This window comes from Erpetoichthys calabaricus, chromosome 5 (genome assembly GCF_900747795.2).
Source record: "Erpetoichthys calabaricus chromosome 5, fErpCal1.3, whole genome shotgun sequence".
Lineage (NCBI taxonomy): Eukaryota > Metazoa > Chordata > Cladistia > Polypteriformes > Polypteridae > Erpetoichthys > Erpetoichthys calabaricus.
The window spans coordinates 8,538,073-8,551,767 of record NC_041398.2 but is presented as its reverse complement, the minus strand read 5'-3'; the positions used below and the strand labels follow the sequence as shown (position 1 = coordinate 8,551,767).

At 39.6% G+C, this 13,695-nt stretch overlaps 3 protein-coding genes and 1 long non-coding RNA gene across 4 annotated transcripts in view; 3 read left to right on the top strand and 1 right to left on the bottom strand.

The window, feature by feature from the left end:
- Positions 1-8,622, top strand: part of LOC114641543 (E3 ubiquitin/ISG15 ligase TRIM25-like) — a 329,583-nt gene extending 320,961 nt beyond the window's left edge. The window contains exon 7 of the mRNA XM_051927915.1: positions 8,529-8,622. Coding sequence (XP_051783875.1) covers positions 8,529-8,560 — 32 coding nt within the window. The 3' untranslated portion in view covers positions 8,561-8,622. The remainder of the gene's footprint in view (positions 1-8,528) is intronic.
- Positions 1-13,695, top strand: part of LOC114641540 (tigger transposable element-derived protein 1-like) — a 769,935-nt gene that overhangs the window by 24,536 nt on the left and 731,704 nt on the right. The window lies entirely within an intron of this gene.
- Positions 1-13,695, top strand: part of LOC127527844 (gastrula zinc finger protein XlCGF7.1-like) — a 196,757-nt gene that overhangs the window by 15,073 nt on the left and 167,989 nt on the right. The gene's annotated exons all lie outside the window — the stretch shown is intronic.
- The window catches only part of LOC127527872 (uncharacterized), a 330,327-nt gene that overhangs the window by 260,991 nt on the left and 55,641 nt on the right, over positions 1-13,695 (bottom strand). The gene's annotated exons all lie outside the window — the stretch shown is intronic.

Genomic DNA, 13,695 nt, shown 5'->3' with positions numbered 1-13,695 from the left:
ACAATCTGTACGTCTACAGGAATTGTACTGAAGTGGGTACCTGAAAGACAAAATACTGTAGTCCAATTAGCACAATGTAGTCACTTGTGAAGGCCAAAGTCATCATTTCAAATAATATGTGGTTTAATTGTTACCAATGTAGTAAGTATACTAGTAAAACATTCACCTAAACATATTGCCATAGAAATACTATATGTAAAACGTTATTCACAATTTAAAGTGTTTACTTGAAACAAACAATCACTCCATTCCAGACTGACTGATATCGAAAAGGAAAAAGAAAACCCTCACCTTTATAAGATTTGCTGTGTTTGAGTCGTAAGAATCATTTCACTACACTCAGTACCTGACAGGGCTGTCTGTGCCTTTGTGAGGACCACACTTACAATGCTACAAGGCACACCAATATAGATTATTAAATATTATGCATTTCTGCAAATCAATTATGTAGCATTTCAATCATTTGAATACATTACAATTTACTAACAACTACACATCACCATTAATATGCTGACCTGCAAATTCAGTTAATGCTACCTAATAAATCTTTGAAGGACAAGGAAAACAGTCAAAAAGTGACACTCCACAAAAGGAAGCCTATGAAGCCATTCATTGCCTAAATTTTAAGAGCAGTAAACTAAATTTGATACTATTCATTGTACTGGCATAAGTAATTCAGTCAACATTTTCAATTTATATAAAAGTTTGGGTATTTATAGGTGAAAACACTTGACTTTCTACTGTATTCCAGTTCAATAGTCTCATACCACATTATACTTTTACAAAATATATTTTACATTATGACATATGGAGTAAGCATACACAATATCAAGGCCTTGAGAAATGTGGGAGTGAGTGAGAAAAGGAGAGGAAGGCAGCATACGCTTCAGTAATAGAAAAGGAGGGACGGAGAGAGGAAGGTCCTTGCTGTTCCCTATCTTGTCTGGAATTACTGGAAGCAGAAATAATTGCCATTAAATAAATCAGTTAGAGCACACAAACCCCCCATGTTTAAGACCACTATTCTCTGCCCCCATAATGCCATTGACTTGACGCAGGGCTGAAGAAAGACACAAGTCAGTGAAGGCCTCACTGGAGACCTGCTGTGTGACCCCGTTGGTCAAAGTCTTTTTGTGAAGTTCAAATACATAAAATGAGTGTCAGAGAACATTTAAACTGAGAATTAGGAAGCACTGCCTGTGGTACACAGAATGGCCTTCTTCTCGTGTGGAAACTGAAGACGGCCGTCTTGGCTGGAAGAAAATAAAAATTCAGAAATACTGTAAGCCGACAAATTCTGAGAACTGCTGTTCTTCATTTAAAAAAGCTTGAAAAGTTACACACCTTTAATGTTGGCTTTCCAAAGTAAGAGAAGACACCTAAGAAATGTAAATCAGGAAATTGAAATAAATTCTATGAATACAAAATAGCATGCTATTTCTTTAAATCAGAACAAACATTATAATAAAAGATTCAGCCAATGATGCTTTTAAACATTTATGAAAATATATTATATGTTGCCAGTCAATTGTAGGTAATGTAACTCCACGCTTCCGTTCTTAAAAATGAAAGTATTTGTATTATGATCTTTGTCATATTCTACTAAATATTTTAAAAGAGAAAATTGTGTTAATAAACATTCATGAATTAATTCATCTAAAATGAATCAAAGCAAGCTTTTAAAAAGGTGGTAAAGTACACAGTATAGTATTTTGTCAAATCAAATCTTGTTGTTAAGGTGGAGACCGAGCTGTATTCAAATGTGTTAAAGTGTCAACTGATCAAAGTTGACAAGTTCTGAGAGCTGCACATCCCTCAGTGGACCACCGCTGTCCTTCTGTGGCTCTGGAAGTGGCTGACGAGGCCTACAGAATCTGACAAGCAAACTCCTCAGCACCACACACAACTGTGGGCTCCTCTGTGGACTTGAATATACGTATGTGTCTCTGGTGAAGATGAAATAGATATAAAGTTCTTAACACTGACAGATATGCATAAGAACAAACGTTTTACTTTATTTAAGTTAAAAAAAAAATTCTAAAGCAGTATTTTTGAAGAATGCAGGAGAGGTAAGCATGAAACATTGAATATTGCTTTAACAGTTTAAACAAACTACACTATCATTGAAATAAGTTTACATAATAATAATAATAATAATAACTGGCTGTTCTTTTCCCCATTGTCTAGATTCTAATTTGAACTTAATTGAATATTGCTGTAACACTTGACCTTTATTTGTAGATACTTGTTCAAATTTTCCGTTATGTACTGTAAATATATTTACAGAACTATGAAAAAGGTAATCTAAAGTGACCTAATTGTATTCAAACTTTTGATTAGTAACATTACTATACGAGAAAAAATAGTATATCCACTATTAACTGTGTTTGTCTTAGAAACTCGTGCTGTTTTTCCACTTTTCAGTTTAAAATCCCGTGATATTAGCTCAATGTCTCTTCAATGTGTTTCTGAAATATATTTTGTTATCTAAACTATCAGGTTACTGTTAAGTTTTGTTTCTGATTAACTAGCATATACGTGATATACAGGACAATTATAGGGCAGAGCAATTATAAATACTTAATCGCGGTCACTGATAATTTGATTACGATCCATTACACTTAGCTATGGTCAGTTATTCTCAACAACGGACAATTACATGTACTATTAGTTATTATAAAAAATAATTGACAGCTGAATCTGTCGGTTTACTACTCCAAATTGAGTTTTCCGAACAGCCCTGTAACAATACGCTACACAAACGGACCTGCTTGTTTTTTTAATACTTTCTAAGAGCGCTTAGTATTGCACAGCACCTGAAAATCGATTCAACTAACATCTTTAATACACTCTGGTATAACGTACCCTACCACTAAAGTATGATATTATCTAATATTAATAAAACTTGCAACAAACTCACTGCCATCTTGATTTCAAACTCAAACTCTGTCTTGTTCTTTTTTCCACAAAAAGCTTTCATAAAGATTTATTCAAAGTCCACCATTCCTTCGAGTGCCGACAATAACAATGATGGACGTATTGAAACTGACATCAGAGGGAGTTCCGTGACTGACGTCATAGGTATGGCGGGCAGCAGCTAGACACTTCTCAATATAGTTCGCAAGCAGAACCAATATAGTTCATACACAACGTTGCTATAGGGTGCGCGTGCATAACCAGTATGTTTCGTACGAGAAACCGACATGGTACACACATATACAACCAATAGAGTTCAAGTGTAAAATCGATATGTTACCAACAGGAAACCAATATAAGACGTGCATGAAACCAATATAGTGCATACACAAATCCATCGTTAGACCGGCACAGAATGCAAACCAATATCATTCATACGCAAACCGATAACATGCGAGCATAAACTGATGCAGTTCACTCACAAACCAATAACAAACGTACTGGAACCAGTGATATACACACGCAAATCAATATAGTTCATATGCAAACCAGTGTTATACATATACAAACACATATAGTCCACGCACAAACCTTTAATATACGGACACAAACCAATATAGTTCATATGAATGTATTGTACACACGCAAACCAACTAAGTATTCATGTAAACCAATAGTAATTATTCATAAATCAATAATGTTCACACGTAATCCAATAGTTTTTGTATAAAAATATATGATTTTTGGCCTGTTTGGCCTCTCATATTTTATGCATTTCTTTTCATTTCTGATCGCTATACGGTAGTTCCATCTTGGGACAATTCACTATAAACAGTTTCAGCCGATCAGCGCCTTCCAAACACGCAGCAGGACAGTGTGTGCCTTCATTGTCGGCGGTGCGGCCTCTTCGTTTCATTTTCTTATACTGTACTTCCTACCCATCACCTGTCACCGTCACCTTAATCCGAGAGGCAGGTTCGCCATCAATCACATTCTTAACATTTGGTTTGTAAATATTGGTGGCATCCAAGAGGGAATAAAAGGTATGGGCATAATCCTTTCATTTTTAACTGTCTGAAGCCATCGGTTACGATATGTATACATATGAATAGGCAATACTTTGGACACATATGAATTCTCTATACCCTGTGGAATAAAGAAAGGTGGATGACAATTACTGTTATTAGTTTACACTCATTTGACAGAAAATTGGGATTGTTGTTTAAAAAGTGGGCGGGGCACGTCAGTAATACAAACAGTAGAGAGATAAATGTTAAAGGCGCTATAAAATACATAGACGTCAAAGTCACTATATAACAACAACAACATTTATTTATATAGCACATTTTCATACAAAAAGTAGCTCAAAGTGCTTTACATAATGAAGAAAAGAAATATAAAAGACAAAATAAGAAATTATAATAAGGCAACATTAGTTAACATAGAAAAGAAGTAAGGTCCGATGGCCATGGTGGACAGAAAAAACAAAAAAAAACTCCAGAGAGCTGGAGAAAAAAATAAAATCTGTAGGGGTTCCAGGCCACGAGACCGCCCAGTCCCCTCTGGGCATTCTACCTAACATAAATGAAATAGTCCTCTTTGTAATTAGGGTTCTCACAGAGTCACTTGATGCTGATGGTCATACAGACTTCTGGCTTTTAATCCATCCATCATTTTTGGAACATCATGGTACTTAGAGTAGATGGTAAAAGGACACCGGAAAAGGAAACAGAAGAGAGAGTAGGGGTTAGTACAGATTTTAGAGCCACCATGAATAGTTATTATAATGAATTGGATATACAGAGTATCAGGATTAAATTACAGTGAAGTTATGAGAAGGCCATGTTAAAGTAATGTGTTTTTAGCAGTTTTTTAAAGTGCTCCACTGTATTAGCCTGGCGAATTCCTACTGGCAGGCTATTCCAGACTTTAGGTGCATAACAGCAGAAGGCCCCCCGCCTCACCACTTCTTTTAAGTTTTGCTCTTGGAATTCTAAGGAGACACTCATTTGAGGATCTGAGGTTGCAATTTGGAATACAGTAATCCCTCCTCCATCACGGGGATTGCGTTCCAGAGCCACCCGCAAAATAAGAAAATCTGCGAAGTAGAAACTATATGTTTACATGGTTATTTTTATATTGTCATGCTTGGGTTACAGATTTGCGCAGAAACACAGGAGGTTGTAGAGAGACAGGAATGTTATTCAAACACTGCAAACAAACATTTGTCTCTTTTTCAAAAGTTTAAACTGTTCTCCATGACAAGACAGAGATGACAGTTCCATCTCACAATTAAAAGAATGCAAACATATCTTCCTCTTCAAAGGAGTGCGTGTCAGGAGCACAGAATGTCACATAGATAGAGAAAACAATCTCTAGCAAACAAATCAATAGGGCTGTTTGGCTTTTAAGTATGCGAAGCACCACGGCACAAACCTGTTGAAGGCGGCAGCTCACACCCCATCCGTCAGGAGCAGGGAGAGAGAGAGAGATAGAGAGAGATAGAGTTTGTTTTTCAGTCAAAAATCAATACGCGCCCTTCGAGCTTTTAAGTATGCGAAGCACCGTGCAGCATGTCGTTTCAGGAAGCAGCTGCACAAAAGATAGCAACGTGAAGATAATCTTTCAGCATTTTTAGACGAGCGTCCGTATCATCTAGGTGTGCGAACAGCCCCCCTGCTCACACCCCCTACGTCAGGATCAGAGAAAGTCAGCGCAAGAGAGAGAGAGAGAGAGAGAGAGAGAGAGAGAGAGAGAAACAAAAGTAAGCTGGGTAGCTTCTCAGCCATCTGCCAATAGCGTCCCTTGTATGAAATCAACTGGGCAAACCAACTGAGGAAGCATGTACCAGAAATTAAAAGACCCATTGTCCACAGAAATCCGCGAACCAGCAAAAAATCCGCCATATATAATTAAATATGCTTACATATAAAATCCGTGATGGAGTGCAGCCGCGAAAGGCGAAGCACGATATAGCGAGGGATCACTGTATAAGACGTCAGACATTCTGATATTTAGGATGGGGCGAGATTATTTAAGGCTTTATAAACCATAAGCAAAATTTTAAAGTCAATCCTGAATGACACAGGTAACCAGTGTAGTGACATCAAAACTGAAGAAATGTGCTCAGAGATATACTGTAGGAGATGTGAAAAAATATGATAGAGCATTGAGCAATGTGAAAGACGTCATATAATACATAAATATGAAAGGCCCTCTATGACAGACATATAAAGAAAATGTACAGTAATAAGAGATGACAGGAAAGGCACTATAACAGAGAGAAAATGACAAATACGACAGGAGCTATAAAAGAGATACAGCAGACAGATGTGAATGACACTGTAAGACAGAGAAATGTGAAAGACAAAACATAACTGATGGACAGAAGGCCAGTTCAGAGTCGCCAATGGACCCAACATGCACCTCTGTGGAGTGCGTGAATCAAAGCAGGAGTGACACGAGGAGAACATGCAGGCCTGACAGTCAAGACGACGACTGGGTGCCAAATTCAAAGTCTGTGAGGCTGCAGCTCCAACCCCTCGGCCTCACAGTTCAGTTCAACTTCTTTCCACTCCTTATTATTTTGAACCCCCGTCTTTTGATTTTAAAGTGTCCCTTTTAGTGCCAGAGTGGCTTCAGCTCACTCCATGATGACTTTCTTCATGAACTGCACATCTCCCAGCACTCGATGACCATCTTGTTTGCTGTAATCATTGAGCTGACAGTCACAAGTTTTATGACAATTCCTTTTAAACATTTCATTTTCAGGCAGATAAGATTTAACTTTTATTTTATATTTTCATATTTTGTGTAACTGACCTGTGGGATGACCCCCTAAATGTTTAGTAGAGTACTGGAAATGGAAAAACAAAAGACTGGGAGTGGACAGGGCAGAACAAGGATCAGGGCTGTATTATGAGGAAAGGAAAAATCAGTCTGGTGATGAAGTGTGACAGAGGATTGATTCTAAATTAAAGAGGAGGACAGTGACAATAAAAAGGGCCATTTTAATAAAGCAAGCGGTCAGTGTGGACAGTCCTTTAGAACTCTGACCTCAACAGTGACCTTATGGTGTATATTGTAACTCCAGAATTTTACTTTGAATTCCAACACATTCTGTCCAATCAGATGAGCTCTTTACTATTAGTGTCTTGTCAGCGCAGCTCCTGATTGGTTCTTGTTAATTGTCTGTGTTGTGCTCTGCCCCCAGTCCCGTTACACACTCCCAGATTTCCTCACTCGTTTTCTTTTCTCTCCTTTCAGACTTCTGTCTCCTCACAATGGACATCAACACGGCACACAGAGACCTCCGTCTGTCTGAAGGAAAGAAGAAGGTAACATGTGAGGGGACAAACACTGAATATCCTGATCATCCTGACAGATTTGACTACTGGCCTCAAGTTCTGTGCAGAGAGGCTCTGACTGGGACTCGCTGTTACTGGGAGGTGGAGTGCAGTGGATGCCTCATGAGGATTGGAGTCTCTTATAAAGGACTGGGCAGGAAAAGAAGGTGGCGGGGAGTCCCTCCTCAGATACAATGACAAACACTGGGGTTTGCTGTGCTGTGTGTCACAATAAGCAGCAGACTGCAATCAGCGTGCCCTACAGCCCCAGAATAGGTGTGTATCTGGACTGGCCAACTGGCTGTCTGTCATTTTAGAGCATCTCACACACAATGACCCTCCTGCACAGGATCAACACCTCCTTCACTGAGCCCCTCTATCCAGGGTGTGGGTTTGGTTTTCACTGCAGTGTAACAATCAGCCATCTGACATCATATGACCACTGACCAGTACTCTCTACTGGTCACTTGATGTCTCCAGAAGCACAGGTCATCTTTGTGTTTGTAGTTTAGTGTCAAAATTAATTTCACAGGATTTAGGGAGGCAGCACGTCTGTGAGTGAATTTGGTGTTGAGAATGCAGGGTGAGTGCGGCTGTCTGGGTCTCCATTGTTATTGGATTTGAGGAGCCAATCAGCTGTGTGTGTGTCATAGTGAGGGGTGGGGTGTGAGAGAGTAATGTGGATGTAGCAGCAGTTAAGTATTTGGTTTGCAGTGCACAGTGAAATATATAAGTGTTTGTTTTAGAAATGTAATAAAGAGATGGCTGAAATGGTCAAGAAAACAAGCAGAATCTTTCAGTGGGATGCCAAGTAGGGAACTGGAACTCTGTGATGTTCTTTCATGCTCATAGTAAGTCTTGCCAGTTGGCACGTATGCAGTTTTCATAACAGGATATGTGCTGAATTCAAGTGATATTGAAGAACTAGGACATTATGGAGAAAGACTTTTATCTTAGGCTGGTTGTGCTCTACACTAAAGTACCTCATGTCTTTTAAATAATCAAAGAATGATATTCAGGCATTAATTCAGCACTGTTATGAAAATTCAGTTGTTTATAAAATGGTCCTCTGCCCCTTCTTTTTGACCATTCTCTAACTGACTACTGTGATGAATGCTTCATCTTCAGCATTTTCTGAGGAGTAAATTAAAGATGCAATGGACGAGTTTCCTCCTGCCTGATTACTGACTCAAAGGGGTTTTATTAGGCTTGTCCTAGTAGAGGAAAAGTTTCTGTTTTTAATGAATAAGTTGATGTCTTCCACAGGGGGCACCTCAGACCTACAGATACTTGTCTGACCAGAAGGGTCCCATGTTGATTCACAACCGCATGACCCTGAGTGTCATTGAAAGTCAAATGTTCAAAATTCTGCTAGAGCAGCACTTCTGAAAGGCGCTATATAGGCTAAATATTAGGAGCTCTGGAATAGTGACTATGTGTAGGAGCGAGTGACAGGTGGGACTACTGTAGAGTGTCCCCCCTCCATTGGTCACTCAAGGGGTCCATCATTTCTGAATCAATCCACCGAGGACTCACAGGTCAGTTAGATGTCAGCCATAATGACGAGAGTTTGGTGTTCTACTGAGTCACTTGACGTCACATTAGACATTAAATTCCACCACCTTCTTCTTGTTTCCAGATTTGTCAATCCTGCTCTTCTGGAAATTCCAACATTCTCAAAAAAATGGTGAAGGTTGGGATCTCCCTCTGGTGACAGAGGAAAATCACAAGTGGCAGATGATTCTAAGAAGTTCTAAGATGATTCAGTAGGTGCGATAGATGAGGTCCACGTTATCAAGCACCCACCGCCTGACCCAGTCACACACGCACCTCATTTTTGGTGAATTTAATGTAATACCTCAACCTTGCCATGCAAGAAATAGACAAGCCATAATATAGACGTCTTCTTTGTCTTCCTCATTTGGCTGCTCCCATTAGGAGCTGCCACAGTGGGTCATCTTGTTCAATATCTTTCTGTCCTCTCCATCTTGCACTGTCTTCTCCATCACCTGCATGTCCTCTCTCACCACATCCATAAATATTCTCTTAGGCCTTCCTCTTGCCCTCTTACCTGGCAGCTCTATCCTTAACATCCTTCTCCAAGTATACGCAGCATGTCTCCTCTGTACATGTCCAAACCAACACAATCTCGCCTCTCTGGCATTGTCTCCCAACCGTCCCACCTGAGCTGACCCTCTAATGTTCTCATTTCTAATCCTGTTCATCCTCGTGTCACCCAAAGCAAATCTTAACATCTTTAGCTCTGCCACCTCCAGCTGTCTCCTTCTTTCTGGTCAGTGCCACCATCTCCTGCCCATATAACACAGCTGGTCTCACTACCGTCCTGTAGACCTTCCTTTTCACTCTTGCTGATACCTGATCTAAATCAGGGGTGTCCAACTCTGACCCCAGAGGGCTGCAGTGGCTGCAGGTTTTCCTTCCTGACACTTTCTTAATCAGTAACCAATTTCTGCTGTTAATTGACTTCTTTTCCATTCTCTTCCCTTTGTTAATTGAAGAATCCTCTGAATTGCTTCTTTTTTTCCTTAAATGGCAACCAAATAAAAATGAGATGTGAAGTGAACTGATTGACCAGTCAGGGGGTATCAACATGACCAGTTGGTGTATCAAACTCCCATCAGTTTCACTCTAACCAGTTTCTTAATTAGAAGCCGATTGTTGTTGTTAATTGAACTCGTTATTTAATTCCATGGCTGTGCTCTCGTTTGACCACAGCAGAAAGCAGATTAGCGTCACTGAGACCTTCATCTTTCTTTATTTTCTGATACTGTATGACAGCAAAGGTTATCTGGTCATGTGTTGGGTCATTTTGTATTTCATTACTGGTTGGTTGTGAATTAAGGAATAAAAGAAACAGAAAAGGGGTCTGAGTCTCAAATAGCAAGTCAATTAAAATGAAGGGGAAAAAAGTTAATTAGCAGCAAAAATGGGTCATTAATTAAGAAAATGGTTAGAATGAAAACCTGCAGCCCTCCAAGATCAATGTTGGACACCCCTGATCTAAATTAGACAAGGAAACAGTCAAGTCTCCATGTGCCTCGTGTGTTCCTGAAAACGGTGATGGTAAGCAGGCGTGTGTGTGTGTGTGTAATGAAGAGTTACCGTTCAGGAGAAGCCATCTATCTACCAAGCAGCACGATATTGTACCTTGTTTAACAAAGGCAAAAAATAAAAATTAAAACATAAAATGACTATGAATGTGTCTAACTGTACTTACCTTATTACCTCAGTGTATCCCACCAGACTCCCTTTCACTCGTCTACAGCATATCCAGCGTGAGGTATTCTCAGTTTTATGTCTAAACCCAAAGCGTCAAGTCCTTCATCTGACCGGTGCTGTAGACTACTTGAGGAGAGGTTTGCTTCAGCCATACACCTCGATACACACACAGCCAAGGGACTGGCAAAGCAGGGAATGGGATTAACAGTTGGATCAGCAATCTTGGATTCTGTCTCACGTGTGATGAAGGGTGTGAGGCCGAGCGTCGGTGATGTGGCACTTAATTCTAGGGAGGCAACAGTACAACACGTCCTACAAAACAGTCAAGAAGGATAAAGCTACAAAATGGCAACAGGACACACTTACAATTTAACATTAAAAACAGTTTATTAATTGTCAATTCATTATTAACACCAAATGCTCATGTATTAATTATCTCTAATGTACAAAGCCTACAAGAACTCAAAGTAAAGAAGCAGAAAAACATTTAAAGTAAACCAAAATGTCAAGAACATTCACACTGTAACAGGCCTGGCTCATCTTTGACTAACTCTGCTGGTTATCAGATGAAACGCAGAAAGCAAGCTGATGAAATGTCAGCTAACAAGAGCGCCGCAGAACAATCCCACCACTCAGGTGAGTCCTTCTGAATGAAGACAGACCAGGGAGGGCAGCTGGCTTTGTTCACGTCTTACAAGTCTGTCCTTCTCAGAGTGCCATCCACTTTGTGCTCCAGTCCCAAACTCCAAATGTGCTACGGGGTGCAGTGGGGTTGCCGATCTGGAAGTGGCACTCTATACAGGGCTGATGAATGGTGACATAAAAATCTACAAAAGTGAAAAAATCAACAAATGCCACATTACATGTTTTGTGATCTTTGTGATGACATTACAGTTTCAGAACATGCTAACTGATAAATAACAGACTTATTCAGTGCATGGTCACAGATTTGAAATCAAAAACACATAAACTCTGAAGTCTGCATGTCACGGCTGTCCTCAACAGTCCACTCAGGAGTGACTAACAGTTCTTTTCACCAATCAGCTCTTTTCTTTTCAGTTGGTACCTGCCTTTTCTGTGCTGTCTTTTCTGATTTTGTCCATGTCACCTCTGCCATTGAGCGTATTTCATCAGTCACCTCCTAACTTTGTGGTTTCCAGTTTTTATATTTTTCTGCCTTCTTGCATTTCATGGCCAATGTACCCTTTTTAGATAAGTCCTTGTAAGAGTCAAGCTATACTCACACATTTGAGAACATCAATGAAATGAAATGTAAAAGAGTGTGGCCAAAAAATGAAACATAAACTTACAAAATACCGAAAGTCCAAGCAGAGTGAACCAACGGTTAGTAGTGAGGGGTCACGTTTGACCTTCAGTGGTGGGGGTACAGAAGGGGCCACTTCTGGTTTTTGGAGTTTTCTGTCAAGTAAATGACGCTGAAGCTTTGTGTAGCTGACACTCTCTCAGAGCAGAGCTTTCTAATCGTCCATCCTGCTGTTGGAGTTTATTGAGATCCTGTGGCCTCCAGCTTGTAGTCTCGACGTGAAGAAATAAGTTGTCTTGGGTATCGATATGAAGAAGGTGCTGAACTCAAACTGAAACCTGAACCAACACATTCGGAGTATAGAGCGTCCTTCACACACCACCCCAGTATATACTGACATGCAGCAAAGGAACATCCGTTGTATTTTTAGGTTAATTTATGAAATTAACAGGTCGGTCAGCAGAGATCCCTGTGTGTTTCTGCTTTGTCTTCCACTTTTTCTCTAATATGTCACACAATAAAATCAGTTCATTTCATTGTCATTGTATTCTGCATTCATTATGGTGTCCAATTTCTCATACAATTATTATTATTATTTAAATGATATTTCTTCTACAAATTAATTGATATTCTTCACAACTGTGGTCCCTTGCTAACCCTAGCATGCTGTTGTGACTTCAGGTCTTAAACTTTTCTCTTTGACCCCTGAATGTTTCATTTTATTTGTATTTAGATCTTTTTAAATTCCCACTTTTGGACTCACCCTTGACAAACAGCTGATGAATGTGTTTGGTTTGTAAAGACTCTTATCATTTATAAATGATAACCTAAATTAGTGTAAAAGTCTTATAAAGCCCCTCTCCATTGGTCTGTCATGTGACGGCTCTCTTTTTCGTCTCCTGTCCTCCTCGACTGTCCCTCCCCAGTATCTGATTGGACAGCATTGGCTGTCAGCTGATGTCACTAAATGACTTCTTCATTTTCAGGGTTAAGAACGGCTGTCTGCACTCAGCCCAGGTGTCAGCCATCAGATGACATCCCAGAGACAGTACAAGTTCAGTGCTATTCAGATAAGGCCCCATCTCCAAAGCTCCGAAACAAAAATATTCCCCTTGCCAGTGGCACCGACTGGTAGTTGGCACTGCACTTTGGATTTGATTTGCCTTCTCCATTTTTTCATTATTAGCAGGGTTTCTCTCCAGAGTGAATTCTTATGTGGTCTTTAAGAGTCGCGGTGTCTGAGAAAAGTTTGTCACATTCAGAACAGCTTTTTTTCTTACCAGAATGAATTATTTTATGTTTGTGAAGATAACTGTTATATAAGAATCGCATTCCACATTCAGTACAACTGTAAGTCTTCTCTCCAGTATGACGTCTCCTGTGATCATAATGAGAATTAAGGAATGAGAATTGTTTGCCACACTCCAAGCAACTGTGAGGTTTCTCTCCAGTGTGAAGTCTGATGTGACTCTGTACGGAGTTGTGTTGTGAGAACTGTTTATCACATTCAGGACAACAATTAGATTTCTCGCCAGTGTGAGTTCAGATGTGGGACTGAAGTGATCGTAAATATAAGAATCGTTTCCCACATTCAGAACAGCCGTAAGATATTTCTTCATTTTGGATTTTGGCATGTGAAAGAAGAATGTTCTGTCTTTCAAAAACATTTGCCATATTCGGAACATACATACTTCTCTTTCTCTCCAATGTGAGCTTTTGCATGCCTTTGTAAACTGGTAATGTAAAAAAAACTTTTTCCACATTGAGAACAGCAATATAGCTTCTCTCCAGTATGCATCTGTGTGTGCTTTTTAAAAGTGCGTTTGTCAGAAAACTGTTTGCCACATTCTTGACAACAATGAGGTTTTTCTCCTGTGTGGATTCTTCTGTGACTTTGAAGACAGCTTCTCCATGAGAATGACTTACCAC